General features: G+C 40.5%; 1 protein-coding gene across 3 annotated transcripts in view; it reads left to right on the top strand.

Annotated features, from left to right (window-relative positions):
• LOC132404582 (coiled-coil domain-containing protein 158-like) overlaps positions 1 to 27,389 on the top strand; it is a 175,785-nt gene that overhangs the window by 32,178 nt on the left and 116,218 nt on the right. For all 3 annotated transcript variants that reach the window (XM_059988841.1, XM_059988839.1, XM_059988838.1), the window contains exons 4-8: positions 1,776 to 1,939; positions 2,242 to 2,438; positions 3,184 to 3,287; positions 9,044 to 9,179; positions 23,654 to 23,730. In XM_059988841.1, coding sequence (XP_059844824.1) covers positions 1,776 to 1,939; positions 2,242 to 2,438; positions 3,184 to 3,287; positions 9,044 to 9,179; positions 23,654 to 23,730 — 678 coding nt within the window. The remainder of the gene's footprint in view (positions 1 to 1,775; positions 1,940 to 2,241; positions 2,439 to 3,183; positions 3,288 to 9,043; positions 9,180 to 23,653; positions 23,731 to 27,389) is intronic.

The raw sequence follows: 27,389 nt of genomic DNA, 5'->3' as shown, positions 1-27,389 counted from the left end.
AGATACATAAAGTGTAAAAGAAAGGCAAGTGTAGATATCAGACTGCTGGAAAATGAGGCTAGAGAGGTAGTGATTGGGGTCAAGGAAACAGCAGATGAGCTGAATAAGTATTTTGCATCAGTCTTCGCTGTGCCAGAAGTTCGAGAATGTCAGGGGGTGAAAGTGTGTGATGTTGCCATTACTAGGGAGAAGGTTCGCGGGGAAACTGAAAGGTCTGAAGGTAGATGTCACAAGAGGAAGAAGTATTCTAAAGGCAGGATGACACAACCGTGGCTGATGAGAAGTTGGAGGATTGGGAAGCTTTAAAAGACCCAACAGAAGGCAACTAAAAACAAATCAATAAAGATAGAATGCAAAAGTAAGCTGGCCAGTAGTATTAAAGCAACACACACAAAATGCTGGTGTACACCTCAGGGTCCTGAAAGAGGTGGCTGAAGATTGGAAGCATTAGTAATTGTCTTTAAAGTATCTAGTGATTCTAGTATGGTTCTAGAGGATTGAAAAATTGCAAATGTCACTCCACTCTTCAAGAAGGGAGAGAGGCAGAAGAAAGGATTATAGCCAGTTAGTCTGATCTCAGTGGTTGGAAAGATGTTGGAGTTGATTTTTAAAGATGTGGTTTTGGGGTATTTGGAGACACATGATAAAATAAGCCATTGTCAGCATGGTTTCCTCAAGGGAAAATCTTGCCTACAAATCTGTTGGGATTCTTGGAAGTAACAAGCAGGTTAGACAAAGGAGAATCAGTTGATGTTTTGTACCTGGATTTTCAGAAAGACTTTGACATGGTGCCAAACATGAGGCTTAACAGATTAAGAGCCCATGGTATTACAGGGAAGGTACTAGCATGGAGAGAGCATTGACTGATTGGCAGGCGGCACAGGGTGGGAATAAAGGGAGCCCTTCTGGTTGGCTGCTGGCGACTAGTGATGTTTTACAGGGGCCTGTGTTGATACTGCATCTTTTTACGCTATATATCTATGATTTGGATGACAGATTTGATGGCCTTGTGGCCATATTTGTGAACGATGTGAAAATAGTGGAGGGGCAGGTAATTTTGAGGAACTAGAGAGTCTACAGAAGGATTTAGACAGATTAAGAGAATAGGCAAAGAAGTGGCGGATAGAATACAGTGTCGAGAAGTGTCTGGCCATGCACTTTGGTAGAAGATCTGGAAAGGCTTGACTATTTTCTAAATGTAGAGAAAATACAAAAACTGAGGTGCAAAGGGACTTGGGAGTACTTATGCAGGATATCCTAAAGACAAATGCAATGTTAGCATTTATTTCAAGAGGACTACAATATAAAAGCAAGGATGTAATTTTGAGGCTTTATAAAGTACCAGTATAATATTATATTCAGTTTTCCAGCCCCTTATTTTAGCGTGTCGCACCAGACAGTCAGCCATTCTTGTCTGGCGTGTGGTGTCAGGATTGGTCTCCTTTCGGATTAACCGGGTCATGATATGAACGTTCCTGACTCGACCCTTGTATTTTTTGTGAGGCTGAGTGGCTAGCTTGACGCTCAACCCAGCATGGATGGAAAGTGTGCTCGGGGATGGCCCGACTTGGATTCGATCTCGGGAGTCCGGCGCTGATGCCATTGCGCCACCAGCTGGCATCCCATTACTGTATTTGCTATTGTCAATATAAGCAGAATAATCTTTATTTAATTAATACTGATTTACCCATAACAAGTACTTAATGGGCAACAACTTTATAATGAGTTTTTGTATCAAGAATTAACTATGAATTAATTTGTCCATTTATCTGCAGGAAAGAACTAGAAAGACATACAAAAGAAACAAAGAAACTTCAGGAAGAGTTAGAGTTTGCTACCAAGTTAACAATGGACAAATGTAGCCTGACGTTTAATGAGGGTAGAAGTTGCAGTCTCGATGAAATCTCAACTAACCACAACGACAAGCTCAAAATGAACCGTAAGTACACCCATGCAGAGTCCTGTGAAGATGTAGTGCTGATGTTTAGGCTGTTACTTTACATTGGCCAGACTGTTCATGCATCATTTTGGTGTAAGGGCACTCCTCTGAGTAACATGGATTATAGAACAATAGAGTTGGCATAGTCTTAACAAAACATTATTGTTGGCTTCCCCACATCCTAAACAAAAAAAACATGCGTTTCTTATGTTAGCATTGTGATAAATTTTGAATTCTAAGTTTTGATTATAGGGAGTATGAAATTATTATTTTGTTAAGGTGTTTTAAAATTGTTGTTCCAGGATCTTTTACTGCGGTCTTTCCAAATGTACGATCTCCTTATCGGAGCTCGATACTTCAGACTTCTATCTCAAAAACACCTCGTTGCAGATTTCCACAGACGACTAAATATGATGTGGATGTTGTTATATCCAGGAAGAGCAGTCCATCCTCTGGTACACCAATTGTTGAGAAGTCACTGGAGGACTGTGTAAATGAGGTAAACAGATCTACGCTAGTGAACTGCAACGATCTTATTGAATGTTGAAGAACCAAGAAGCCTTATGTTTGTATGTTCAATTGAAGTGAAATTACAGACAAAAATGGCATATTGGTAGAAATACTGTGTCAACTACCCTTGGCACAGTTCTGTATCCCGTGGTTGTATAAATGGGTGCTTTAAGATGTTTTAAGACCAGACCTAACTGGAGCTGGTCTTGGTACCCAGGGATTTAAAGAATATTGCTTCTGCTTTCTGGTAAGCACAGTAGACATGCCCTTGAAAAAATTGTTCCTGCAATCATGATTTTTAAAAATTTTTTATGTTTATTCAGATAGTGCAGTTTACAAAGCACCATTATTAGTCAGTCATTATTGTGGCATCATCCATTGTGAGAGTATCATCACGGAGTACTGTGTGGTCACGACCACCACAAACTAGGAGAAAGCAATAAAACGAGACCTCAGTGCATTCTCCAAGTTTGTCCTCATATTTCCAGACATAAAATTTTCATCGAATAGGCTTAAAATCAAAATATTTTGTAAAACTTAAAGTATATTATACAGTATTCAAAGCAAGATTTTAACAATGATTAAATCCAGGAATATATTTAAGGACATCTTTAGCATTGAATTTTATGGCTCAGTGATCTTTCATTTAATGCTACATTTTCTTATATTGAGCTTTAGAAAATGTAAAATAAATTTGACAGACTGCAACATATTCACTTCCTTCCTCTTTGCAGGGAGATCATGAGCAGTCAAAGGATAATATTCAACAATCTGTGATAGATCTACAATCTAAATTACAAGAATTACAGTCAGAAAGAGATAGCTTGATGAATCTCAAGTAAGTGCTGACCCAAATTGCTTTCAATGAATCCAATTAAGGAATTTATTTGGATTTCTTCCTATTTTTCTTCCTTGATTGCTTCACGTCTATAGGATTAATGGCAAATTTAATTTAATTTTCCATTTCCATGACATATTTAATTACTTGCTTTTACTCCTTCATTCCTGTCTGTCCATCTTAAAACACATTGCCATCATAGTTTATTCTTAGTGGCTCCTTCTGTTCAAGATTAGTTGGTGATGTACTGTTGCCAGTGACATCTACGTCCCATGAATTAATATATAAGAAAACAGCAGATCAGACAATTTCACTGTGTAAATCCATGTGTAAATCTGCACTGTGTAGAGCACTTTGACCATTGAAACAGCTCAGGCACATTAACCCATAAAAGCAGAAATTCTTCTCATGACAGTGAGAGGACCATTAACTGTCTTCATTGTATTATTCGTTCATTTGCTGCCTTTCTGTCTGCCTGCAGTACTGTGCCCATGACTTTTGCACAGCACTGTATTTGTCAACGTGGAGCAGAGAATGAGTTTGTAAACCTGATGGGAGCAAAGTATGTTGGAAATGGTGACGGTGGAGCGCCACGGGAATGGTATGGGACAGGTGGCAGGGAGGGGGGTTGTTGCAGGTGCAGATATATTCAGCCCTGAGCCACCAGGCAAGGTCATTTCATTCCAAGCAATTGGTTTACTGATCATGACAGAATATCCTCTCTGGTGCTTCCCACTCCCTCCCCTCTCCCATCCCTTTTTCTCAACCATGATTCCTCTCTCCCTATCCCCTTCCCACTCCCATTCCACAATAGAAACCCATATCAGAATCAGGTTTATCATTGCTCATATATGTAATGACTTTTTTGCAGCAACAGTACAGTGCAATACCCAAGATTACAATAGTACTGTGCAAAAGTTTTAGGCATTCTGGCTATATATATTGTTGTGAATGTGATCAAAATCATCAGGAGGCACTTAAGCTGGTGATATAGAAGTCTTTATTCAGCATACAAGCAGGCATCATATTGCAGACATTCTTAGAAAAGGCTGCCTGATCCAATATTACATGGCATTTTTATATGCTAAAGATGAAAAGTAATGGTAGGATAATTCTATTGTTACAACGTGTCCACAATGCTTCCTTTGAATTACATATAATTTTCAAACACTTAGATCTTTATATCAACACTCCAGACACCCAAAATGAATGTTAATCACTGTTGTCTCTGAGCTGCATTCATGCATATGCAGACATCTCATCAGTATGATGTTTCTTGGTTTGCAATTGACCTCAGTCTACAGCTCAAAGAACACCATTGTTCTGAGCTGCATTTTAAATTCAGTCTACAATCCACATTCAGATCGGAAGACTGGTTGTTGTTGAAATTAATACAGCAAAGACTTTTGCATGATACTGTACATACAGTACATATATATACATATCAGTACATACAGATACATATCTGTCTATCCAACTATTCATTTATTTGTTCATTTATTCACTTATTTAAGATGTGGGTGTTGCTGGTGTTACGAACCCCGTAACTGGAGAACTTACCAGCAAAGATAGAGAGGTCCGTTGAAGTCTGGTGTCACTATTTTCAAACGTTTTTATTTATAAAGGGACACAGAAGTAGGGTTAATACATACGTTCAGATAGTGCACATCATCAACATTCAATCTAAAGCGCGGGTATAGTAATAATCATCATTAATAAGTGAGCTCTGCTGGTGTCTAGGGGTTAATAGATTGTCCGTTGGGAATATAAAAGTCACTCTGAAAGTCTGCAGGCCTCAGCCCGTTGAAAAATCACTGGTTTTTGCGTGGGGCGACCGAGAGAGAGAGATTGGGGGGAGAAGAGAAAGAACTTGCCGAGTCTCGATGAATCTTCCGTGAAATCGGGGGAGCGTTGGTTTCCTCTCCCCGATGTTAGTTAAAGCGGTTTTCTGTGATTCCAGCCACAGATTCCAATCCCGGAATCTAACGCACGTGGCTTCCTTCAGAATGGCTTCCCGCTGCTGCGGGAACACTCTCGTGTCTTCTTGGTGCGTCTAAGGGGCTGTCCCCCTGAGACTCTCCTTTATACTTCCTCACGGGGTCGCAGGTGTCAATCAGGTTGGGATGATGCAATCTCTCTCTCAACCAGCCCACCTTGCCCAAGGGCTTTTCCTGTGGTCTCCATGAGACAATAGTTGCTGGCATCTTATTCTGTATCCCTGGTGGGACGTGCAATTTTTCACGTTTCTCTCTCTCTCACTTCCTGGGTCTACTGACCCCCCCCACCCCTCAGCAGGTGCTCTTGCGATTCTCACAAAGGAGGGGGCTGGGATCATAACACTGGCAAAACAGCATTTATTGCCATTCCGCAATTGCTCTTGAGGAAGTGTTCAGGACGGTGCTGATCTTGCAGATAGTGATTTTCCCATGCCCATGTCATACATTAGTGATGAATGCTACAGACCATTGCATAACTAAATAGAGTTGTATTACACTTTGTAAATGGAATATACTGCAGCCATATGCATCAGTAGTGGAGAAAATTAACATTTCAGGTAGTACTGATCAAACTGACTGCCGGTGTGCAGAAGTGATAGTGGGGTCAAGGCTAAGAATGAGCAATAAATTGTAACCCTGATACCTTCTGCAAATTTTTCTTCTTGTTTTTACACATATACTTGTACAGAAAGTGGAGGCCTTTCAATTGGGTCCTGACCTGTACCTTGCTATTGCTGCAAAGGCTTCAGGATGAAAAGACTTGAGTCACTTGGGACAGGCCGTTAGACCTCCTCTCTTAGTCATGTTATTTGTGTGAGTGATCCAATTCAATATCTGGGCAATAGTTCAGGTTGTTGATGACACAATCTTGTTGAAGTTGGCCATTGGCTGGAAGTTTTGTGGTGGGATGTTACTTACCACTAGTCACCTCATTCTTGAACTTTCAGATTTTCTACATGCATGATTCAATCTCTGAGGAGTTGGGAAAGATTGAACAATTTGGCTTTCATCAGTGAGCATCCCAATTTCTGACCTTATTACTGAAGCAGCTGAAGATGGTTGGGCCCAGGACACTGAAGAAACCTTGCAGTCCTGGGTCTGGAATGATTGACCTCCAACAACTGCGTCCAACTTACTTTATGCGAGTTATGACTTCTGACTTTTTTCCCTTGATGCTCATTGACTTCAGTGGATTGTGGTAAAACATGAACTGGACAGCTTTGAGATGGTTATTAGAAAGTAAGTGCTTTACATTTTGCTTATGGGGGAAGAAAAGTAAAACTGGAAGACAGACTACCTGAAGTTTGAAAAGAAACAAACCAGATAGAATGAACCATGATGCTTTCTAAATAATTTTGAAAGCATCCTAATCATCCCCCTTTCTTCTCATAGATACCAAATCTACCTGTTTTGGGGACCAAAATGAATGTTACCACTATAACCAAAGCTTGATTTACAAAGCAAAACCCTGTTGTCAACAATCAAGCCATCATGTGTGCTGAGAAATAGGGTTATATGTAACCTATTGCCCAGAAAATAATTTGATTAGCACTGCTATTTTTGTAAAACAGTTCAGCACTAATTTGTGTTTTAGTGCAATAAGATCCAGTATCAATTCTATGCAGAATAACTTGTGTTAGCAATGATTTCTGGATGACACTACACCAATTGCCAAATTTGACCGGACACTTCACAGTCTTAATCTTTGTTTAATGTTTTTTTTTTATATAATCAGATGTACACTTGATGTAATCAGGCAGTATGCATTTCATTCTCCTGAGACATAAATGGAGGCTCAGCCTTAGAAAGTTGCTTTAAAGTTGCTACAATCGTTCCAGTTCCCAACAAAGACAAGATCATTAGCCTTAATTATAGTTCAGTCATTCTGAATTTGGTAGTTATGAAAACCTTTGTATGTTTGATGTTCACCTATCTTAAGTCCATCAGCAGGCCAGGCAGCATCTATGGAAATAAATAAGCAGTCATCATTTTGGACCTTATCGGACCTGCTGAGTTCCTTCTGCATTTTGTGTGTGTAGCTTTGTCCTGTGTTTTATGCTTAGCACCGAACCATAATCAATTCTGGTTTGTTTCACATATTGGCAGTTAAGTAATGCTGAATCTGATTCTGATCCTGAAAATTATCCTCATTGAACAGATACTGCTCGAAGATACTCCGTTGACATTATGACACTTTGCAAAGCACCTCCAAAACTCATTGAAGACTGTGATCAATCTGTGCTCAAAACATTAAGTGCTTTTTGTAGTTAATGATAAAATTATGTAATGTTTGGTACCACTATTATTCTATGGGTAGCCCAAGTGTGGGGCTGGTTGTGGCACCTGACTCTCGGAGGGTAACCAATGGTGCGGGAGGAGGCACTGCCATGCACAATAGAGAAGATCCTCACCTTGGCAACCAAACATCAGAAGCGTAAAGGCTGCTTCCTTCTCCTGTGGGAGCCAGTGTGCTTCCAGAGTCTGGTTGCCTTGATGATTGTGCAATTAAGGTCTGGTAATTTCGATTGTGTGCTACACAGTGAAGTGACTGAAGCTGCATTTAAAAATATGGCAATGCTTCTCCTTCCAGGACAGACAGGTTGCAGTTTAGTGCACCTTTTAAGGTGGTAACTATTGCAGTGCTGTTGCTTAATTTGTTTGTAAGCATCTCGGACACATTTCCCCCCTTTCTCAATTTCTTTGTCTCCACCTCTAGAGACAGATTGTTATTCATATCTTTTATAAACCCACTGACTATCACAACTATCTTGACCCTGTTTCTTCCCACTTTCACTTTTCTCAGTTTTTCTGTGTCCACTCCATCTGTTCTTAAGATGAGTCTTTCCATTCCGGAACATCTGAGATGTCCTTCTTCAAAGAATGGGGTTTCCCCTCCTCCACTGTCGATGCTGCTTTCATCTGCATCTCTATTTTCTGGACATCTGCCTCACCCATCTTCCCGCTGCCATAACAGGTGTAGGGTTGCCTGTGTCCTTATCTACCACCCCACGAGCCTCTGCATCCAGCACATCATTCTCTGTAAATGCACCATCTTCAATAGGATCCTACCACTAAACACTTATTTTCCTTGTTCTCTACATGATTCTTTTGTCATTCTACCCTTTCCACTGATTTCCCTCCTAGCATTTATCTCTGCAAGTGGGAGAAGTGCTACATCTACACCTACATTTCCTCCTTTTCTATCATTTAGTGCCCCACACAGGTCTTCCAGGTGAGGTGGCACTTCACCTTCGAGTCTGCCTCCCTATTTGCTTAGATGAGTGCAGCTCCATAAAATGCAGCACAAACCAGCTGTTTTAATTTGTGCTCCATCCATGACAATTATCATTCATTCCTTCTACCACAATATTGTTGGTTGTAGCCCAATTTCCTCAATTCCACTACTCTAATAGTACCTCTTAAAATAATTACCTCAACTGGCAAGAGAGGCAAGGGCCTCTTGTGTGTGGGAACACCACTACTTGCAGGTCCCCCTCGAAGTTACACACCCTTCTGTCTTTGAAATATGTATATTGCTGTTTCTTCATCATCATTGGCTCTAAAGTCTGCAGGTTCCTCCTCTACAAATTGTGGGAGTATCTCCACTAGACTGACTTGTGATAATTCAAGTGGATAACTCCTCACCATCTTCTCAAAGGATGATAAATAAATAACAGCTCTGCTAACAGGCTCAGATAGTCTGAGAATGTATGGAGCCATGCACTGGTTATTGTTCAGTGAATATTTGTTGTATTTCAGGTTAAAAGAAAGCCAAAACCAAGGAGTATTGATATCCAAGCTGCATAGCACAGTGCAAGAGTTAGAAACTGTTAACCGCATGCGAGATGAAACTGTTCAGGGTACTAATACTCAAATCGAGCAACTGAAGAAAAAGGTACATGTTTATGATACTTTTAATTGAAATCCATCAACCATTGTGAGAACCGCACGGGCAGGAAAATATATGAAAATGAAACTATATCCAACCTTCACACCCAGAACTTGGGTACATCTGTGAATAAAGTGCTGAAGGACACAGATGCTGACATTTCCTATCTCAAAGGAAGATTCGGTTTAGTGAGTCATTGTCTAGTGTTATTGATTCTTAGTGATTCTGATAGAACTGCTGTACTTGGCTGGTACCTGTTTCCAATCCGTTACTAGTCCGAGTTAGAACTCACTGAAAGCTCTCTTTATGCTGATGACTTATTACTCTTTCTGTCAAATCCGTCTACATCCTTTCCTCCAATGTTTTCACTTCTTGACCAGTTTAGCTAGATCTCTGGCTATAAACTTAATTTACATAAGAGTGAACTTTTCCCAATTAATAAAGAAGCACAAGAATTAACATTTCAGATCTTCCTTTTAAAGTAGTCCATAATCAATTTACTTATCTTGGAATTAGTCACAAGGAAGTTTAAAGATCTCTTTCGTGAAAACTTTGCCAATCTTTCATATGCTATAAAACAGAGTCTGGTACAATGGTCACCTCTATCTATGTCGTTGGTAGGTCATATTAATGTTGTTAAAATGTATGTTCTCCCCAAATTTTTATACTTATTTCAATCTATCCCAATTTTTATTCCTAAATCTTTTTTTGATTCCTTAAATTCTATTATTTTGTCATATCTGTGGAAGAATAAGCGCTCTAGAATTAATAAAATCCATCTCCAAAAACCTAAAAAAGAGGGTGGCATGGCTTTACCTAATTTTCGTTTATATTATTGGGCAGCTAATATACGTTGTGCTACCTTTTGGTCTTTCTTCCATGGCCAACCCGAGTGCCCTAATTGGGTGGCAATGGAGTTGAGCTCCACTAAAGAATTATCTATCTCTGCACTTCTTGGCTCTGCACTCCCTAGTGGTCTGTCCAGATTAATAGCTAATCCTCTTGTTAATCACACTTTGCGTATATGGGCTCAGTTTAGGAAATGCTATGGTTTCCATGGTTTTTCCGTTTCCAGCCCTGTCGTACATAATCACCTTTTTTTACCTACCACGTACGATTCAGCATTCCATGTTTGGTATAGGAAGGGCATTAGGCATTTTGAAGATCTTTTCATTGATGATCGCTTCACTTCTTTTCAGCAGTTCTCTGTTAAGTTCAATCTGCCAAATGCTCATTTTTTTAGATATCTCCAAATTAGACACTTTATTGCTCCTTTAATTCCTAACTTCCCTGAAATGCCTGCGAAAAATGCTATGGACTTATTTCTTTCCATTAATCCACTAGGTAAAGGTTTACTATCAATTATTCGAGATAAGTTAGCAGCCTTACGACGGGCCTCTGTGGATAAAATTAAAATGGCATGGGAGCATGATTTAAATACCTCCTTATCTGATGAGAGTTGGGACTCGATTCTGAAGTCGGTTAACGCAACCTCTCTTTGTGCTCGCCATTGCCTTTTACAGTTTAAGATTTATGTCTAAATCTAAACTATCTCGATTCTACCCTGACATTAGTCCGCTTTGTGATAAATACAAGAGGGGCGAGGCCTCGTTCATTCATATGTACTGGTTCTGTCCTAGCTTGGAGAAATTTTGGAAAGATGTCTTCACTACGATATCGTATATTCTGAATCAGCACCTAGAACCAAACCCCTTAATTGCTTTGTTTGGTTTCTGGGGCGAGACAGATTTACGTCTGAGTCCGACCAAATGCTGAATATTATCCTTTGCCTCTCTCCTGGCTAGACGCTTGATCCTCCTTAGATGGAGAGATGTTGCCCCGCCCACTCATGCTCAATGGCTTAACAACATTATGGCCTGCTTGGACCTCGAAAAAATCCATTATTCAGTTCTTAATTCGGATTTAAAGTTCCATAAGGTCTGGGGACCTTTTATCGAGTACTTTCATAACCTTCCTCTTGACTAAGGTTTTTTTTTCTTTTCGGTCCCTTGCTTTCAGATCCCTTTTTTTTCTGGTAGTAGGCATTATTATCCTCTGTTGCTAAGTGTACTTACAGTCTGGGAGTTTGATTGTCCTGATTTATATTCTCTATATTGTGTTGTGGTTGGTCTGGAGTTTTTTTTTTGTGTTGTGGGGCTGGGGGAGGATACTAAGTTTACTTGTCTTTAATTTAGGTGCTTTTTAAAAAAAAATCTCTTTCTTTGTATCATATTGTCATTGTATGCTTAATTTTGCACTGTATTAATGTTCCTCATTTTGATTTGGGTTTTTTTTAATTTGTAAAATGTATAAAAAAAACTAATAAAAAAAAAGAACACACTGAAAGCGTGGTCCTCACTTTCACCACGAAAATGCATTAATGTTTCTACCCTTATTAACCCATTCGTAGCTAGAATATTTCCAGCTGTGGCTTATTGTCTGGGCCCTGCACAGAATCTGTAATCTGCCCCAAGAATTGACCTCTATCCAATTCATCTGTGTGGGATGAGTTGGATAGGGATACATCCTAACGGTTTAAGACGGTGCTGGTGAAACACAGTGTCAACTTGCTGGTAGCAAATAAAACTACAAACTACTTTATTAATAATTTTTTTTGGCAATCAGTAGCCTGTAACTTCGCTTTCAGAGTTGAGCTGAACTGAAGTCTCAAAGGTACAGGAAGGCTGCGGTGTTGTGTTTATGGGCCAAATCAAGGTGGTGGGGCCAGGGCCTGAGAGCCAATTTTTTGGCCATTTTTGGAGCAGACTTGGAGGAGATTTGATGTGGCAGAACCAAGCCGAGGAGAGCTTAGGCAAGACAGAGTCAAGGCGGCGGGTCCTAGGCAGGAGAGCAAGGAAAAACCAGAGGTTAGATGGTTCTAGGCTAGAATTGGAAAGGTTGGGAATGAGTCGAATCGAGGAAGTGGGGCCCGAGTCTGAGAACAAGGAGCGATCCAAGATTTGGATGATTTAAGCACCACGCCAGGTTGAAGGAGGTCGGGGTGTTGGGGTGGGAGGCGTGGGATGGGCTGGTTCACCTCATTGCTCCATGAGGCTTACTCATCTCTGTGCTGAACTGAGGCTGTGGCCTATAACAAACGGGCTCCTGAATCGGCTGTGAGAATGGGCTTCGCGGCTGTGGACTCACTTTGTAAACTTTAGTTCTGAATGTTACTTGCTTGCTTTTATTGTTTGCACACTTTTCAGCACGTTGGATATTTGACAGCCTTTTATTTTTAGTGCGTTCTCTTGGGTTACTTTGTTCTGTGGCTGCCAGTTAGGAAACAAATCTCAAGGTGGTATATAGTATACGTACTTTGATAATAAATGCACTTTGAACTTTGTTCATAATTACTGCCCCATAGAAAAGAAACATACAGACATCAGGTTCCATTACGCTACTGATAACACTAATCTGTATTCTGTCATGGCCTTCCATTCCGAGGAACCACTCCCCCTACTTTGGGGCAGCCTCTCACTAACACCAATAAACCTCTGAAGGATGAATAATTAGACTGTTGTGATACCCAGTACAGCAGTGGAACCGAAAACTCCGTCCACCAATCACTTCATTGGGGACATTAGTGTAATGGTATTCTCCTACACTTGCATGTTTGAAAGAATGTTTGGGGCTTTGTAAGTTTGGTGCCAAACTCTTTTACACACAGGTGTGTAAATGCACGTGTTCAAAGCTTTGGGTGTCCATATGCTGTATATAGACTTAGTAGGCATACAAGGCAAAATCTGTTGGTGTTTATTGTACGAGGGTACAAAAAGTATGAAAGTTTTGCCAAAGTTATTCATGGCTTCAGTAAAACATGTTTTTTCCTGAACCTGGCTTGTTGAAGTGTACATCTTGTATTCTCAGCTGTAGATGATTGACTTCACCCTGTGGGGTGTAGCAATTAAGTCTATTCTGTCCTGTTAGAAGCCAGTTTATGCCCAATGTGCCACATATTAGACACTTGCACAGGGAGGGAGTATTGCCTGGATCAGTGCTCAGGAAATTCCAATTTACAAGTTGCATTAATGATTTAAGTAAAGGAACCAATTGCAAATTTGTGATGATTACGAAGTAGATTGGAAAGTTGGCTGTGAGGGGGATAGGGAAAGGTTGGAAAGGAATATTCCCAGATTAAGGTAATTGGCAGATAGGTGGCAGATGGATCGTGGTATGGTGAATTGTGAGGTCATTTACTTTAGGGGAATGAATAGTAGAAACAGATATTCTCAAATGGAGGCAAGCCAGTAAACGTATTCAGAGTTTGATATGGTCTTATGACATCGACTTGAACATTGATCAGGAGGAATTTCTTCTTTCTGAGATACTTTGGTACTCTAAAAGTCATCTTTGTAATTCCATACCTCAGAGAGATAGCTCAGTTACTCAGGATTTTCAAAGATAATCATCATTTTAACAAGGGTTTGAGAGCTATGGGAGTTGGGCAGGAAAGTGAAATTGAAGATCAGTTGATACTTGAACTTTTTTTATTATTAGTTTTTTTATACATTTTCTACATAGCTACAGATTAAAAAAAACCCCCAGATCAAAATGAAGAACATTGATACAGTGCAAAAATAAACATACAATAATAATATGATACAAAGAAAGATAATTGAAAAAGCACCCAAATTGAAGACAAGTAAAATTAGTATCCTCCCCAAGCCCCGCAACAAAAAAAAAACTCCAGACCAACCACAACACAATATAGAGAATATGAATCAGGACAATCAAACCCCCAAAACTGTAAATACACTTAGCAACAGAAGATATTAATGCCTACTACCAAAAAAAAGAGCTGAAAGCAAGGGACCGAAAAGAAACCTTAGTTAAGAGGAAGGTTATGAAAGTACTCAATAAAAGGTCCCCAGACCTTATGGAACTTTAAATCCGAATTAAGAACTGAATAATGAATTTTTTCAAGGTCTAAGCAGGCCATAATATCGTTAAGCCATTGAGCATGAGTGGGCGGGACAGCATCCCTCCATCTAAGGAGGATTAAACGTCTAGCCAGGAGAGAGGCAAAAGATAATATTCGACACTTAGTTGCACTCAGACATAAATCTGTCTCACCCCAGAAACCGAACAGAGCAATTAAAGGGTTAGGTTTTAGGTGGTGATTCAGAATATACGATAACGTTATAAAGACATCTTCCCAAAATTTGTCCAAGCTAGGACAAAACCAGTACATATGAATGAGAGAGGCCTCGCCCCTTTTGCATTTATCACAAAGCGGACAAAGTTAGGGTAAAATCGAGATAATTTAGATTTAGACATATGGGCTCTATGAACAATCTTAAACTGTAAAAGGCAGTGGTGAGCACAAAGAGAGGTTGAATTAACCGATTTGAGAATCAAGTCCCAAGTCTCATCAGATAAGGAGGTATTTAAATCATGCTCCCATGCCATTTTAATTTTATCCACAGGGGCACATCGTAAGGCTGCTAATTTATCATGAATAAATGATATTAAACCTTTAATAGATAGAAAGAAATTAATAGAAAGAAATAAGTCCATAACATTTTTCTCAGGCATTTCAGGGAAGTTAGGAATTAAAGGAGTAATAAAGTGTCTAATTTGGAGATATCTAAAAAAATGAGCATTGGGCGGATTGAACTCAGCAGAGAGCTGTTGAAAAGAAGCGAAGCGATTATCAATTAAAAGATCTTCAAAATGTCTAATGCCCTTCCTATACCAATCCCGGAATGCTGAGTCATACGTAGTAGGTAAAAAAAAAAGGTGATTATGTAAGATAGGGCTAGAAAAGGAAAAACCATAAAATTTCCTAAACTGAGCCCATATACGCAATGTGTGTCTAACAAGAGAATTAACTATTAATCTGGACAAACTACTCGGGAGTACAGAGCCAAGAAGTGCAGAGATAGATAATCCCAGTTGAAGGTGAATATAAAATGTTGAATAAACACCGAATATTAAAAAAAGGAAGGCGGTTTTTAATAAAACCAGTTTGATCATCAGAAATAATAGAGGGAATAACAGTTTCTAATCTATAAGCCAAAACTTTGGCCAAGATTTTTAACATCAACATTAAGCAAAGAAATCGGACTATACGAGGAACACTCTATTGGGTCTTTACCCTTTTTTAATAAAAGAATAATAGATGCCTCATTAAAAGAGGGTGGCAATTTGCCGTAATTAAACGAGTCAGATAATACTGAGAGTAACTGAGGAGAAAGAAGTGAAGAGAATGATTTATAAAATTTTACGGGAAACCCATCAGGTCCGGGAGATTTCCCTGAAGACAATGCAGAAATTGCAAAAGATATTTCTTCTGATGATATAGGCGCATTAAGCTTGGCTTTAGAATCAGGTGAAAGCGAAGGAATATTCAGATTATTTAAAAAATGATCAACAGAGATATTGTCATTCAAAGATTCAGAGGAATAAAGTCAAGAATAGAAATTTTTAAATGATCCGATGTAAAGTCTCCATTCTCCTTCCGGATCTTTATAATATGTTGTTTGGCTTTGGAACGCCTCAGCTGATTGGCTAGAAATTTACCAGATTTGTCACCATGAATATAAAAGCGACTCTTATTTTCAAGAAGTTGGCGTTTGACAGGTTGAGTAGACAGAAGATTAAATTTAGTTTGAAGTTCTACACACTTCTTGTATAGTTCAGGATTCTTAGTTTGAGCATACAGTTGATCCAATTCTTTAATCTGTTTAATGGGGTGTAATTGATCTGCGCAGGACCTTCTATTAAGATTTGCTGTATAGGAGATTATTTGACCCCTCAAATATGCCTTCATGGCATCCCAGACAATCTGGGATGACACTTCAGGTGATGTATTGGTGTTAAAATAAAAGGTTATCTGATCCTTAATAAATTTTAGAAAATCATCTTCCGATAATAAAGTCGAATCAAGCCGCCAGTGTTTATTCGTCTGACGGAGACCAGGAAAATTTAAAGGTAGAGTAATTGGGGCATGGTCAGAAATCAGTATACTCTGATAATCACAAGAATAGACAAATGGAATGAGTTGATTATCGAGTAAGAAGTAGTCAATTCTAGTAAAGGTATGGTGAACATGTGGAAAAAAAAGAATAATCTCTCTCAGTGGGATGAAGGAAACGCCATATATCAGAGATACCATAATTAGAGAGAAACGATTGAATAGCTAAGGCAGATTTAGTAGGTGGTCTCGTAACAGAGGATGATTGATCCAAATTAGGATCTAACCAACAATTGAAATCACCACCCAGTATAAGAGAGTATGAGTTGAAGTCTGGTAGAGAGGAGAAAAAATGTTCAAAGAAATTAACATCATCAAAATTGGGGGCAACTTGGCTAATTTGGCTAGTACAACTTTAGTATTATATAGTTTACCGGAAACAGTAATAAAACGGCCATTTGTATCGGATATCTTATTATGGAGTTCAAAAGGAATATTTGAGTTAATAAGGATGGAGACCCCCCCCCCCCCCCCCAAGCTTTGGCGGCAAAGGATGAATGAAAATGCTGACCCGCCCACTTTGACAAAAGCCGGGAGTTATCAGAATAACGGATATAAGTTTCTTGAAGGAAAGCAATGTCAGCTTTGAGTTGTTTAATATGTGAGAAGACCTTCCTTCTTTTAACAGGGTGATTCAATCCCTTTACATTCCAGCTCACAAATTTAAGTGTATTAACCATTATCAATTGTTAGTGTATAGAAGGCAGCAGGCATATAAAAAGCCAAGCAGTACAATAACAGTCTGGGAGCAAAAATGTAAACATAGATTCATAGAATCAAAGCAGGAACATGTCCTGAGTAACAAAGGAAAGCAAAAGAAACAGTGAGTAGTGTTGGAACTGGAGAATCCACTCCACCCTCGCAACCCAAAACTAGACGGCTACCAAAAAAAGCAGCTAGCTTTACCACAAAAATTAACCCAAATATGACTTCCAGTTCTGAGTCGTTAACAACAGTTCCGTATAAATACTATAGCAAATGATAACTAGTTTATGCACTAGAAAACATAATTACAAATAGGAGCAACTTTAACAGAAGTATAAAACTTAATACAAAGAAAATCAGAAGAAAACCAAAACTAACCTACCCGCGAAAAATTATAGAAGATTAAAAGATAAAAAAGGGGAGGGAGAAAAGGGGGAAATTATAGATTCGAAGAGAGTACTTATCAACCATTTACAGAAAAAAAAAGCAAAATTAAACTATGAATCAACCAACAGGGAGGCCTTCAATAAAAACTCCAAACCTCCAAAACAAGTTAGAGTCAATTGTAGATCTCTATAGATAAAGTTATACAAGAATAAAATAGATTACACAAGTGCAATCTAAACGTCCGCAGGGAAACATTAAACTCAGATTATCTATTTAGAAAGAACGCACCAAGTCCAGGGAGAGATTGTCTATAGCCCTTAGAGTTTCAATAGATAATGTCTGAATTATTCAAGTAAAGTCTGAGTCCGGAAAAAGTAGCTTTACTGCGAGAGGTACTTATCCACCATTTTAGAAGATCAGACCAGTTCCGAAGAAGACGAGATAGCTGAAAGACTTCCAACAAATGCCTCAGCCTCCTTCACTGATTTAAACCACTTATATTCTCCAGCAGTAAGCGTAATTCTGAGATCGGCTGGGTTTCGAAGGGAGGGTCTAAGTCCGCGATCAAAAAGCACTTCCATTACACCTTTAAACTCAGCACACATCTTCAGAATCTGGGGGGCAAAATCCTCCACAAAACGAATGACTGTATTTTGAAAAGCAAAAGTACCTCTGCGGCGTGCCTCTATAATCAAATGGTTTTTCACCTGATATTGATGAAAGCACAAAATTACCGGCCGTGGACAGGAACCCAGAGTTGCACGGGGAACATACATCCTGTGAGCCCTTTCAAGCTCAGGTGGAGTTGGAAAAAATTCTTTCCCAAAAATCTCACAGAGAAAATCGGAAAAAAATTCAACGGGAGAGCCCTTTTCGGTGGCCTCTGGCAAACCAAGAATTCGTAGATTGCAACGTCTGCTCCAGTTTTCAAGATCCACCATTTTGGAAAAAAGTTTGCAATTCTTCTCCTCTAGGCTGGAACAGAGAGATTCCAGATATTGAACACGGCGTTTTAAATCTTCAGAGGTTGAGTCGATGCGAGATAAATGTTCAGCATGTTCGTCCACTCTAGTGTTGATCCGATCCAATTTGACATCCAGCTGTTTGAAAGAAGTTCTAAATTCCTTTAAAACATCTTATCGATGCTGTTCCAAAGCAGCGAGAATGTCAGCCAGCAAAGCCGTAGAAGCTTCCCTTTTTCCCGGTTTTAGTACTTTTGGTAGACATTATAAGATAGATGTGTTCGCAGGCAAGTAAAAGAGACCTAATAAAATACCTAACTAAGGTTTAAGAATGCAGACATATAGTGCAAAGACAGGGAGAATAACGGAGCAAAAGTTCGGAGCAGCTAAACAATCGCCATCTTACCGGAAGTTGTGATACTTGAACTTCTAATGCTCTCACTTGCCTAATTCTCTTCATATTCTAGGACTGTGGTGAGACAGGGATGTAGTTGCAAACTAACTTAATCTTCAACCTATGAAAGTAAATGAGGAGTGAAGAGGATAGAAGGTTTTCATCATTTTCTGTTATTTTGGCCTTATCCAGAGTCTTTGTCTGCTACAAAGATAGCAGGAATTGCAGTTTGTATTTGGATGATATCTTGGAGACGTGCCATCCCTTTTGGCTATTGGCAGCTGCCCCTAACTGTGTGTGACCCTCAGGTTCTGTTGGCTGCTTAAGTCTAGGGAAGACGATCTCTGGCCCCACTGAATGGGTGAAATTGAAATGCAAAGTCTCCTGTTCGTGTGGATGCTGTGTGATGTGTTACCCTGTTACAAATCAGTACCGCAAAATAACAGACAGTACGCTGCATGCAATTAAACAATTTAGCTTTAATGTTGTTAATTTGACCACAGGGTTCATGAAGAAAAAGCAAAAAAGAAAAGGGCCCATTTTAATGAACCAGTCTAATGTGCACAAATTGAGCTCACGGTTTCCCCTTCGCCGATCCTCCTTCGGTCTCCCAGCCTTCGTTGGGTCATGGGTCCACTTCGGCGTCTTCTCCCTTCATCTCCCGCTGAACAAAAGACCCAGATCACCCTGGGGTCAAGGACATGGCACGAAAACACCCTCCTGTCATTGGACGGCTCACATTCCAAAGCACCCGTTATTTCTAACCACAACCCAAACACTGCTTTTACAGAAAGACTATTACGTTAGCAGTGAAACCTGTCCCAGGGTGTTACATGTGTATTCTTTCGTTTTCTGAAGGAACAATATATCAGTGGGTGGTTTGCAATCCATTTGGATGCCCTAGCTGTCACAATCGCATGACTTGGCAGTAACAAGCTGAGTGGTGTGAGTGAGTCATTATGTGAGGCTGAGGGAAGTGGATGAGTGTTGACTATGAGTCCTAAATGGTCGTGAGTATTATCAGGAGTTTGATGGGGATGTGGTACATTGAACAGTTGCTGGCATGTGGCAATTGGAGATACCTTCATTGATCTAGTTCACAAATCAGGTTGTGGAATTTCTAGAACCAAGCCCAAGGGATTCAATTTCAATTTCAATTGGTTCTTTAGGGTTTGCTTTCTGGCTGTGTCCACCACAGTCATTGAAGACATTGTCTGGAGGTCATCCTGCCCTCTTACTATGAACAGAATGGATCTTTCTTTCTCTCCATTGCTGTTGCCAGGCTTCCAGCTGTAAAATTTTGGAGCCAGCCTCACCTGAATTGTGGATGTTTCTTAATAGCTCTTTTAAAACAAAATCAGAAAAAAGCTGGAAAAATAAAGAGCACGTATGACAGTATCAGTATAGAGAGAACTAGGCTGAATGTTTCCAGGACTTTCTTGACAAACAGATGAGAGGGTTTTTGGATTCAACACCGAACTCTTGGGCTTAACAAGAATTTCTGATTATAATCAATGCCCCTGTTTCGGACAGCAGCTGCAGGTAGTAATTCTGCTCTTCTTGATGTTTTTGGTGGACCCAACATTTCATTTTTTTTTACTACCCCTTATTCTTTTCTGTCTTCCCTGTCTTTATTTAAACTTTCTGTTTTCATTCTATCAAGACACCTCAGGTGCTGTCCTCTCCTTAGGGATGTGCAGTAGAGTGGGGCCTGGAAGGATGATTCGTGGGGGAGGACAACAGGGGGCATGGTGATGGGCTCAGATCAAGTGTGGATTGAGGTTACCTCAATATAAATACATAATGAGAGGATATGACTAAGTCATACCTTCATAATTCTACAGACATGCCTTATATACCATTCTAAGCGTCTGTATGTCTCCCCACCTTCTCTTTTCCTTACTATGGAAGTTAGGTTTTTTTTTGTTTCAAGTTTTTACAGTTCCAATTAAAATCTAACAAGCTGTAACTTATTTCTTTTAAATTCAGATTCCCAAAATCTGTGGCAGTTTTCTTTTCTAATATCTCTAAGTGACTTAATTGGGAACTTTATTTGATAATACTTCTGTGACAGGCCTGGGCCCAATTTACCATGTTAAAGCACAATGTAAATGCATAGCTGTTGTTCCCAAGTTATAATTGGGTGAAAAATCTGCCTTGCTGCTCAAGTGACTCGAGTTCAATTCTGGAGCTTTTGTGCTGTCTGTGTGGAGTTTGCCCATCCTTCATGTGACAGTGTGGGCTCTGCCCAGCTTTTCTCATTTAGTCAAGTCAGGACAAGTTTATTGTCATTTCGACCATAAACTGCTGGTACAGTACACAGTAAAAATGAAACAACGTTCCTCCAGGACCCTGGTGCTACATGAAACAACAAAAAACAACTCTAGACTATATGAGACAGCACAAGGCTACACTATACTACGTAAAACAACATAAAAACTGCACTAGACTACAGACCTGCACAGGACTACATAAAGCGCACAAAACAGTACAGGGCAGTACAATAATTAATAAACAAGACAATAGGCACAGTAGAGGACAAATTACAATATAATAATAAATGATGTAGATGTCGGTCTAGACTCTGGGTATTGAGGAGTTTGATGGCTTGGGGGAAGAAACTATTACACAGTCTGTTCATGAGAGCCCGAATGCTTTGGCACCTTTTGTCAGATGGCAGGAGGGAGAAGAGTTTGTGTGAGGGGTGTTTGGGGTCCTTCACAACGCTGTTAGCTTTGCAGGTGCAATGCGTGGTGTAAATGTTTGTAATAACAGGAAGAGAGACCCCGATGATCTTCTCAGCTGACCTTACTATCCGCTACAGGGTCTTGCGATCCAAGACGGTGCAATTCCCGAACCAGGCAGTGATGCAGCTGCTCAGGATGCTCTCGATACATTCTCTGTACAATGTAGTGAGGATGGGGGGGGCGGGGGGGGTGGGAGATGGACTTTTTTCAGCCTTTGCAGAAAGTAGATACACTGCTGGGCTTTCTTTGCTGTGGAGCTGGTGTTGAGGGACCAGGTGAGATTCTCCGCCAGGTGAACACCAAGAAATTTGGTGCTCTTAACAATCTCTACCAAGGAGCCGTCAGTGTTCAGCGGAGAATGGTTGCTCTGTGCTCTCCTGAAGTCAACAACCATCTCTTTTGTTTTGTTCACATTCAGAGACAGGTTATTGGCTCTGCACCAGTCTGTTAGCTGCTCACCTCCTCTCTGTATGCTGAATCATCGTTCTTGCTGATGAGACCCACCACAGTCGTGTCATGGGCAACTTGATGGTGTGATTCGAGCTATGTATTGCTGCACAGTAGTGGGTCAGCAGAGTGAACAGCAGTGGACTGAGCACACAGCCCTGGGGGGCCCCCGTGCTCAAGTGTGATGATGTTGGAGATGCTGCTCCCAATCCAGACTGACTGAGGTCTCCCAGACAGGAAGTCTAGGATCCAGAGGCAGGTGTTCAGGCCCAATAGGCTCAGCTTTCCAATCAGTTTCTGAGGGTTGATTGTGTTGAAATCTGAACTGAAGTCTATGAACAGCATTCGAACATATGTGTCTTTTTTGTCCAGATGGGTGGGGGCCAGGTGGAGGGTGGTGGCGATGGCGTCATCTGTTGAGCGGTTGGGACAATACGTGCACTGCCCACCTTTCAGGTGCGTGGCTAGGTAATCCAATTGCTTGCTGTGCATTCTCTCCTGCAGTTCATGACTGGTGGAATCTAGAGGGGAGTTGATGGGAAAGTGGGGGAATGAAATGGGATAGCATAGGATTATTACAAAAAAGAGTAATAGATCAGTGAATAGTCTCAGTGGGTTGAAGAACCTGTTTTTTCATCCTTTGTCTCACTATGGCACTATGAAAAGGAATAGGCCTATCATTTGATTAAATGTTACCAGCTTTTGTTAAGGGATTAATGAACTCTGGTTTCTCACACCAGTGTTGTCCAGCCTGTTATGCTGTTCCAGTCTTTCCCATTGTATTTCAGCTGATTTAACATTGACTTTTTACCTTTGAGTCTGGAGTTTAAATAAACCCCAAATGATGGGAAAGATTTTTAAAGATGAGCTTTATTTGCCTCATGTACATCGAAACATACAGTGAAATGTGTTGTTAATGTCAGCGTTCAACTCGGTCTGAGATATGCTGGGGACAGCCTGCAAGTGTTGCCATGCTTCCAGCGCCAACAGAGCATGCCACAGCTTAGTAACTTGTATGTCTTTGGGAGGAAACCAGAGCACCCAGAGGAAACCCATGCAGTCACAAAGAGAACGTACAAACTCCTTACAGACCGCAGCAGGAATTGAACCCTGATCCCACAGCTGGTGCTGTAAAGTGATACGCGAGTCACTAGTCTAATCTCCTCAGTCTGCTGGTTACAGAGGTACCAGGTGAAGTTATTTGGTGATCTCAGTCTATAGCTGGTCTGACCTTATCATTGTGACACTGTTTTGTGATAATGGCTATTTCTTTCTGAGTGGGAAGAATGCTGTTTAGGGTGAAACGTGACTGCTACAGCTGGTGGCAGACACTTTCAGACTGGGCTGCACATGATCTGTGGAGTTCCTGGTGCCAAATGTGGAGAGAGCATCAGCATCCCATTTCTCAGCGTGTGTGCTTGCTTTTCTCCCCCAAAATATTACTAATATGAATATATTGAATGTTATTGAAGCTTAAAAAGGAATAGATACACACAAGAAGGCAAAGTAAAGAAAATGATTTATGAAGACAGAATGTAGACCGGTAAAAAGACAACAGTGTGAGGAAGTAAAATGTGAGGGACAATGACGAGGAAATTAACAAAACTGAAGAGCGAAGTGAAACAGAAATGAATGCTATATCACACACAGTATTTTTCTGTGTTTTGCATTTTTCTGTGCAGTAGACTTCCAAGAGGATGATTAAGCCCTCAATAATTAGAGATTAATTTTTAGAGTATTCCAACTACCAGTTAAAAAAATCATGTATTGCCACTTTGATTGCATAGTATTTTTTGACAAAAAGTTCAGAATTGCCATCTGGTCAAATATATAATTAAAATAACATTGTTCTTTGGGTTTAGATTGAAGAACAACTGGACTATCTGAAAACTGAATCACAGAGCAAAACTGAGCTATTGCTTAAGCAGCAAGAAGAGCGGTAATTCACTTTGTATCTTAGTAGCTATTGGTATCTCTCTATACTTCAATACCTCTGTATCCTCCTTTCTCTGGGGGAGTGATCTCAGCTTGACCCCTGCAACATGTGTGGAAGCTCTCAGGTATAAAAGCATATTGCACTGGGCAGCTACAATGAGTGCTCAAAGCAAAGATTAAAAATCTAGCTTGACATATTTTGATCAAGTACATCAGATGCATAGATACCTATTGCACCATTGGCTGTAAGCATCTATAACCAACGGAACAATATCTACAAATTACAACAGGAGATAGAAAATGCATGTCAAAAAAGCAATGTTAAAATAGTCATGGGGGATTTCAATATGCAGATAGATTTGGAAAATCAGGTTAGTGCTGGATTCCAGGTGAGAGATTTTCTGGAGTGCTTATGAGATGGCTTTTTAGAGCAGCTTGTGGTTAAGCCCACTGGGAGATCAGATATTCTAGATTGGGTGTTGTGCAATGAACCAGAATTGATTAGAGAGCTTACGGTAAAAGCACTCTTAGGAAGCAGTGATCATAATATGATAGAATTCACTGTGCAATTTGAGAGGAAGAAGCTGAAGTCATGAGAGGGGAGCTAGCCAGAATTGATTGGAAAAAAAACACTGGCAGGGATGACAGCAGAGCAGGGTGGAAGGTACAGAATCCAGAAGGCACACAATCAATGATTCAGGAACAGCTTCTTCTCCTCTGCCATCTGATTTCTGAATGGACGTTTAACCCATGAACACTACCTCACTACTTTTTATTTCTATTTAGAAACATAGAAAACCTACAGCACAATACAGGCCCTTTGGCTCACAAAGCTGTACTGAGCATGTCCTTACCTTAGAAATTACCTAGGGTTACCCATAGCCCTCTATTTCTCTGAGCACGTACCTGTCCAGGAATCTCTTAAAAGACCCTATCGTGTCCACCTCTACCCACCATCGCCGGCAGCCAATTCCACACACTCAACACTCACTTTGTAAAAAAACTTACCCCTGACATCTCTTCTGTACTTACTTCCAAGCACCTTAAAACTGTATCCTCCCATGCTAGCCATTTCAGCCTTGGAAAAAAGCCTCTGACTATCCACACTAACAATACCTCTCAACATCTTGTACACCTCTATAAGGTCACCTCTCATCCTCCGTCACTCCAAGACACTCATAAGACATGCTCCCCAATCCAGGCAACATCCTTGTAAATCTCCTTTGCACCCTTTCTATGATTTCTACATCCTTCCTGTAGTGAGGCACCCAGAACTGAGCACAGTACTCCAAGTGGAGTCTGACCAGGGTCCTATATAGCTGCAACATTACCTCTTGGCTCCTAAACTCAATCCCATGATTGATGAAGGCCAATGCACCGTATGCTTTTTTAACCACAGAGTCAACTTGCGCAGCAGCTTTGAGTGTCTTATGGACTGGGACCCCAAGATCCCTCTGATCTTCCACACTGCCAAGAGTCTTACCATTAATACAATATTCTGCCATCATATTTGACCTACCAAAATGAACCACTTCACACTTATCTGGGTTGAACTCCATCTTCCACTTCTCAGTCCAGTCTTGCATCCTATCAATGTCCCGTTGTAACCTCTGACAGCCCTCCACACTATCCACAACACCTCCCACCTTTGCATCATCAGCAAATTTACTAACCCATCCTCCACTTCTTCATCCAGGTCATTTATAAAAATTACGAAGAGTAGGGGTCCCAGAACAGATCCCCGAGGCACACTACTGGTCACCGACCTCCATGCAGAATATGACCCATCTACAACCACTCTTTGCCTTCTGTAGGCAAGACAGTTCTGGATTAACAAAGCAATGTCCCCTTGGATCCCATGCCTCCTTACTTTTTCACTAAGCCTTGCATGGGATATCTTGTCAAATGCATTGCTGAAATCCATATACACCACATCTACTACTCTACCTTCATCAATGTGTTTAATCAAATCCTCAAAAATTTAAACAGGCTCGTAAGGCACGACCTGCCTTTCACAAAGCTATGGTGACTATTCCTAATCATATTATGCCTCTCCAAGTGTTCATAAATCCTGCCTTTCAGGATCTTCTCCATTAACTTACCAACCACTGAAGTAAGACTCACTGGTTTATAATTTCCTGGGCTATCTCTACTCCTTTTCTTGAATAATGGAATAACATCCACAACCCTCCAATCCTCTGGAACCTCTCCTGTCCCCATTGATGATGCAAAGATCATCACCAGAGACTCAGAAATCTCTTCCCTTGCCTCACACAATAGCCTGTAGTACATCTTGTCCGGTCCCAGTGACTTATACAACTTAATGCTTTCTGAAAGCTCCAGCACATCCCCCTTCTTAATATCTACATGCTCAAGCTTTTCAGTCCACTGTAATCATCCCTACAATCACCAATATCCTTTACCGTAGTGAGTACTGAAGCAAAGCACTCATTAAGTACCTCTGCTATCTTCTCTGGTTCCATACACACTTTCCCACTGTCACACTATTCTCTCATATCTTATCCTCTTGCCCTTCACATACTTGTAGAATGCCTTGGGGTTTTCCTTAATCCTATCCACCAAGGCCTTCTCATGGCCCCTTCTGGCTCTCCTAACTTCCTTCTTAAGTTCCTTCCTGCTAGCCTTATAACCTTCTGGATCTCTATCATTACCTAGTTTTTTGAACCTTTCGTAAGCTCTTCTTTTCTTCTTGACTGGATTTACACCAGCTTTTGTACACCACGGTTCCTGTACCCTACCATCCTTTCCCTGTCTCATTGGAATATACCAATGCAGAACTCCACGCAAATATCCCCTGAACATTTGTCACATTTCTTCCATACATTTCCCTGAGAACATCTGTTCCCAATTTATGCTTCCAAATTCCTGCCTGATAACCTCATATTTCCCCTTACTCCATTTAAACGCTTTCCTGACTTGTCTGTTCCTATCTCTCTCCGATGCTATGGTAAAGGAGATAGAATTGTGATCACTATCTCCAAAATGCTTTCCCACTGAGATGTGACACCTGACCAGGTTCATTTCCCAATATCAGATCAAGTACAGCCTCTCCTCTTGTAGGCTTATCTACATATTGTGTCAAGAAACCTTCCTGAACACACCTAACAAACTCCACCCCATCTGAACCCCTCACTCTAGGGACATACCAATCAATATTTGGGAAATTAAAATCTCCCACCACGACAAACCTGTTATTATTACAACTTTCCAGAATCTGTCTCCCTATTTGCTCCTCGATGTCCCTGTTACTATTGGGTGGTCTAAAAATAAACACCCAGTAAAGTTATTGACCCCTTCCTGTTCCTAACTTCCACCCACAGAGACTCCGTAGATAATCCCTCCATGCCTTCCTCCTTTTCTGCAGTCATGCCGCTATTTCTGATCAACAGTGCCACACCCTACCTCTTTTGCCTCCCTCCCTGTCCTTTCTGAAACATCTGAAGCCTGGCGCTCGAAGTAACCATTCTTATCTCTGAGCAATACACGTCTTTGTATTGGCTACAACATCATTGCTCCAAGTACTGATCCACGCTTTAAGCTCATCCGCTTTGTTCATAATACTCCTGTTATTAAAACAGACACATCTCAAACCATAGGTTTGAAGCGTGTCCCTTCTCTATCACCTGCCTATCCTCCGTCTCA

This window comes from Hypanus sabinus, chromosome 14 (genome assembly GCF_030144855.1).
Source record: "Hypanus sabinus isolate sHypSab1 chromosome 14, sHypSab1.hap1, whole genome shotgun sequence".
Taxonomy (NCBI): domain Eukaryota; kingdom Metazoa; phylum Chordata; class Chondrichthyes; order Myliobatiformes; family Dasyatidae; genus Hypanus; species Hypanus sabinus.
The sequence above is the reverse complement of the archived record's forward strand: the minus strand, read 5'-3'. Positions and strand labels throughout refer to the sequence as shown.